At 56.9% G+C, this 4434-nt stretch overlaps 1 protein-coding gene across 2 annotated transcripts in view; it reads right to left on the bottom strand.

The window, feature by feature from the left end:
* Positions 1–208: 208 nt before the first annotated feature.
* Positions 209–4434, bottom strand: part of ACY1 (aminoacylase 1) — a 7620-nt gene continuing 3394 nt past the window's right edge. For both annotated transcript variants that reach the window (XM_017545985.2, XM_017546032.2), the window contains exons 3-15: positions 3759–3823; positions 3477–3581; positions 2998–3092; positions 2604–2680; positions 2431–2520; positions 2274–2330; positions 1872–1945; positions 1737–1786; positions 1478–1622; positions 1307–1375; positions 791–870; positions 582–642; positions 209–497 (exon numbers count right to left, since the gene is read on the bottom strand). In XM_017545985.2, coding sequence (XP_017401474.1) covers positions 333–497; positions 582–642; positions 791–870; positions 1307–1375; positions 1478–1622; positions 1737–1786; positions 1872–1945; positions 2274–2330; positions 2431–2520; positions 2604–2680; positions 2998–3092; positions 3477–3581; positions 3759–3823 — 1133 coding nt within the window. In that variant the 3' untranslated portion in view covers positions 209–332. The remainder of the gene's footprint in view (positions 498–581; positions 643–790; positions 871–1306; positions 1376–1477; positions 1623–1736; positions 1787–1871; positions 1946–2273; positions 2331–2430; positions 2521–2603; positions 2681–2997; positions 3093–3476; positions 3582–3758; positions 3824–4434) is intronic.

The raw sequence follows: 4434 nt of genomic DNA on the forward strand, positions 1-4434 counted from the left end.
AAAAAAAAAAAAAAAAAAAACAGGAACTGTGGCCCTTTCTTGCTAGGCACAGATGTGGCTGGATGGTACTGAATGGGTGTGCTGTGTCTACGGGCACAGAGCAGTGTGGGGTGGGGAAGTGCCCAGAGCCAGGCTCAATTTCTTCATGTATGAAATGGAGAAGATAACATGTCCCCGGGGAAAGGAAAATTCTTGCTCCATGGGTGTCCTTGCTGTTAGTACTTCAGAGACAGCCCTGTCCACAGACTTTATTATTTGGAAGGGGGAAGAGGGGGTCATTGGTACTGGTTGGGATGGAAGCCCCAGGGGCAGAGGTTGAGGAATTCCAGGGCTTAGCTCTCACTGGGCAGGGCAGGCACACTGGCAAGGGCAGGCAGCAGGCGTGTATATATGTCCACCCCACGGAGGAACACCGCCTCATGCAGCCGCTCATCATGGTCGTGCAGCAGCACAGGTGTGCGGTTCATGGGTGAGAAGCCTAGAGCTGGGACCCCCACCTGCAGGGGTGAGGAGGAGCCATTAGGGGAAAGCCAGCACACAGGCCCAGTTCACTGCCTAGGCACTACGTGCAAGTGGCTTACCGCGCGAAGATAGCGGCTGTCGGTGGCAACAGTGTGGATCTCAGGCTCCACAGTGAGGTTCCTTTAGAAGAAAGAGCCTGATAAATGGGGAGGGAGATAGGGAAGAGGACAAGGGAAGAATTGAAGAGGCAAAGGAAGGTGGGAGAGAGGTGGGGGAAGGAGGGAGAAGGGAGGGGGCAGCAGGAAGGAGAGCTGGCCAGCGCGCTCACATGTCCTTGCAGACCCGGCTAAAAGCTGCCCACCAGGGGTTTGAGTCATCAGTAGGTGTCACTTGGGGCTGTGTCCACTTCTGGGGGATGGGAAGGATGGCAGGATCAGGACATGGTTCTGGGCATCTTGCCCTATTTTCCATAGAGTAGGCTGTGCCTGGCACAGAACACCTCCCCACCCCCACCCCATCAACTATCCAGACATCTGGGTGGCCAGTCCAGCCACAGGTCTGGAGCCTAGGTGACAGAGTGAGACTCTCTCAGAAAAAAGTAATATCACATAAATGTTTGATTTATGACTGTCTCCCTGTTTCACTCCACAAGGGCATTAACTGTGCCTAATTTTACTCCCCACAGCATTCCCCAGCATCCACAGTTGCCTCTACAACTAATGTTTGTTGGAATAAAATGTGTCTGTCAGATAAATCCCCAGACATGCACACACTGTACTGTCGCACACTTGGGTCTCGCCCAGCTCTCACACTCCCCCATCACATGACCCAAATCCATTCATACCTGAACAAACTCAAAGGTGACCCCCTCACCAGCTGCCTGGCACCAGCTCTGCAGCTGCTCCTCGAAAGCCTAAGAGAAGGGGGATGAGCTGATCCCTCAGGCTTTTCAGGGGCCTCTAGGACAAGATTGAGGACCCGGGATCCCTCCTCCAAACCCAGGTGGAGGTGGCACCTTTAAGCCCACATCCGGTGCCACGCGGAAGTCAAAGCTGGCGCTCATAGTGGCAGGTACCACGTTATAGGCCACGCCACCCTCTAGCTTAGTCAGGTTCACAGAGGTCACGGCCCCCTCTTTCAGGTGGGGGTTTGACTGCAGCCTGTGGTGCCAGGGTAGGGTAGGGGTAGCAACAGATAAAAGGAGGTGGCTCAGACTCTATCCTCTGTAGTACCACCTCCCAGAGCCACCCCTACCGATTCCCAGGCTGTCTTACCTCTGCCATTCCTTCTCCCGGAATGCCAGGATGGAACTCACAACCTTGTGCTACGAGAGTATGAGGTTAAATGGGATAGTGGCCTCAGGACAGAGCCTCCTGAACTCCCAGACTCCCTCCCGGGGTGCCACGCACCAGCTTCTCTGCTGCTGTGTCCTCGATGAAGCGTGAGCCGTGGCCTGGCCTCCCAGTGCTGGTGACCCGTACCCCTGGGGAGGTGTAGGGGAAAGGGAATGTCTTCAGCACGAGAGGGGCTGGAGGCACAGTCAGCCCTGGGGGGGTCCAGGTCTCCCCCCTCATTCCAGGCTCCCCTGGCCCGGCCCTGTCTGCCCTCAGGGCCCATAGCATAGAGCTGGTTTCTGCCCAGTCAGGGCTTGCCCTCAGAGAAGCTCAGGTAGGACGTGTCCGGGAGGCAGAGGCCCTGGATTCAAGGCCTTCTCAGGTCTCAACTTGCTATGCAACCCTTCATAGGACTGTGCCCTTTCTGGCCTAGCATCCCACCTGCAGAGTGAGCCCTCCCTCCAAGCTCATACTTACACCAGGGACTCCGCTCACTATAAAAGACAGTGAAGGCATCAGTGGGGTTGGCCAGGCCTGAGGAGGGAAAGGGGGTTCAGAGGGTAGAGCGGCCCAGCCCCCACTAGTAGCCTCCTACCTCCTGTCTGGCTGCTCAGTGGCTTGCCAACCTGCTTACCCTCATCCAGGGCGAAGCCTGCCCTCAGGGCCTGGAACTCTGGCCGCTGCACGAACAGCTCCATGCCTTGGTGACCCCCAACCTCCTCGTCTGTAAAAGCAGCAGGGACATGAGATGAGGAGGCTGCCCCACCCCACCATCCCCTTTCCCAAAGGTATCTGAGCCACTCCTACCAGGCACAAAGGTCATGTGGATGGTTCTGGGGAACTGGTGGCCCTCCACCTTCAGCCTCCTCACAGCCTCCAGGTACCTGATGGGGCATAAGCCAGGTGCGGGGAGAGCCACCAGATGCTCAGGCTGGCCCGGCAGGCAGGGACAGGCAGGGCCAGCAGGCTGGATTCCTGTGCCCTGGACTCTACCCTACCACACCCTAGTAGGGATTCCAGAAAGTCCCTGCTCCTCTCTGGGCTCAATCTCCCTATCCATGCAATGGTCATGGCAGTAATTCTTGTCCAAGGGGTGAAGGTGTCCCTCAGCCTTGAGTTTCTCCAGTCACCCCCCAGGTCCTGGGTCAATCCATTGGACCAGTGGGGACATTGTAGGGGAGTGGGAATGGAGGATACTCACTGGATGCTGATGCACTTCATGTCCTGGGCGCCCCTGGCATAGATGTAGCCCTCAGAATCCTTGAAGGCCTCAAAGGGGTCGTGACTCCAATATTCCTTGGGGCAGGGATGGGAAGAGGGGCCGAAAACCCAGATTTAGTCATTGATCCACTCTGGTCAGTGGTGGCCCTGCCGTAGGAGCCCACCATAGGGTTGGAGTGACAGAAGGAGTGGTGGGGGCGATGATGGGGGCTGAAGAAGGCAGCTGATTGCCATCCCCCATCCATGTTTCCTGGTTCCCACCCCCCCAATCCCCACCCCACTCTGGCACAGAACTATTGCTGGACAAAGGCTGCTTGAGTGGTGTAATGTCATAAGGACATTGAGAGTTAGTGCCAGGACCAGAAGCAGGACCATGGGCTCCCTGAGGTTGGATCGTGGGGTCTGCATCATATCTGTCCCCAAGGCCTGCGCTACCCACCTCCCCAGCCCCTTACACACCTTGAAGACAGGCACCACATCCGTGTGGGAGTTGAGCAAGATGGAGGAGAGTGTAGGGTTGGTGCCTGGCCAGGTCAGCACGGTCACCACATAGCCAGGTGCCACCTGGAGAGGGTTGGGGGGGTGGTCAGAGCAGGGTGAGGAAGTGCCCAGGCCCACCTCCCCTCCCCACTTAGGGCCCAGGCCCACCTCCCCTCCCCACTTAAGGCCCCAGGCTCACCTCCCCTCCCCACTTAGTGCCCCAGGCCCACCTCCCCTCCCCACTTAGGGCCCCAGGCCCACCTCTACTTTCTGGCAGCTCAGGCCCAGCTGGCAGGCTCTCTCCTCAAGGAAGGCCACCGCAGCTCCTGGAGGCACAGAGTGTCCTGGGGCTGCGTCTGCCTACCCATGGCTTCCCACTAGCCCAGGCAGCCCAGAGAGAGGAGCAAACCCAGAAATGGACTGCTGCCTCCCCAACACAATCCACATCCCTCAGAGACACCTGCATTTCCATCCCCAAGAAAAAAGGTATTTTTGGCTAGTCAGTGACCCTTTCTGGAAGGTCAGGGGGATATCCAGAGTTGGAGGAAGGTGTTATCTTCCTTAAATATGGTAAACTATGGCACAGAGACATGAAGAGATTCACCCACCACTTCTCAGCTCATTAATCAGAGCAGGAATTTGGATCCATATACACAATTCCCAGCCACCATGGTTTTTTTTTCTTCCTTTTCCTTTCTTTTTTTTTCGAAACAGGGTCTCACTCTGTCACCAAGGCTGCAGTGAAGAGGTGCGATCTTGTCTCACTGCAGCCTCGACCTCCCAGGTTCAAGCGATCATCCCACCTCAACCTCTCCCAGGTGCAAGCGATCATCCCACCTCAACTCCCAGGTCCAAGCGATCATCCCACCTCAACCTCTCCCAGGTCCAAGCGATCATCCCACCTCAACCTCTCCCAGGTCCAAGCGATCATCCCACC

Source organism: Cebus imitator, unplaced genomic scaffold (genome assembly GCF_001604975.1).
Source record: "Cebus imitator isolate Cc_AM_T3 unplaced genomic scaffold, Cebus_imitator-1.0 Scaffold0, whole genome shotgun sequence".
NCBI classification, from domain to species: Eukaryota; Metazoa; Chordata; class Mammalia; order Primates; family Cebidae; genus Cebus; species Cebus imitator.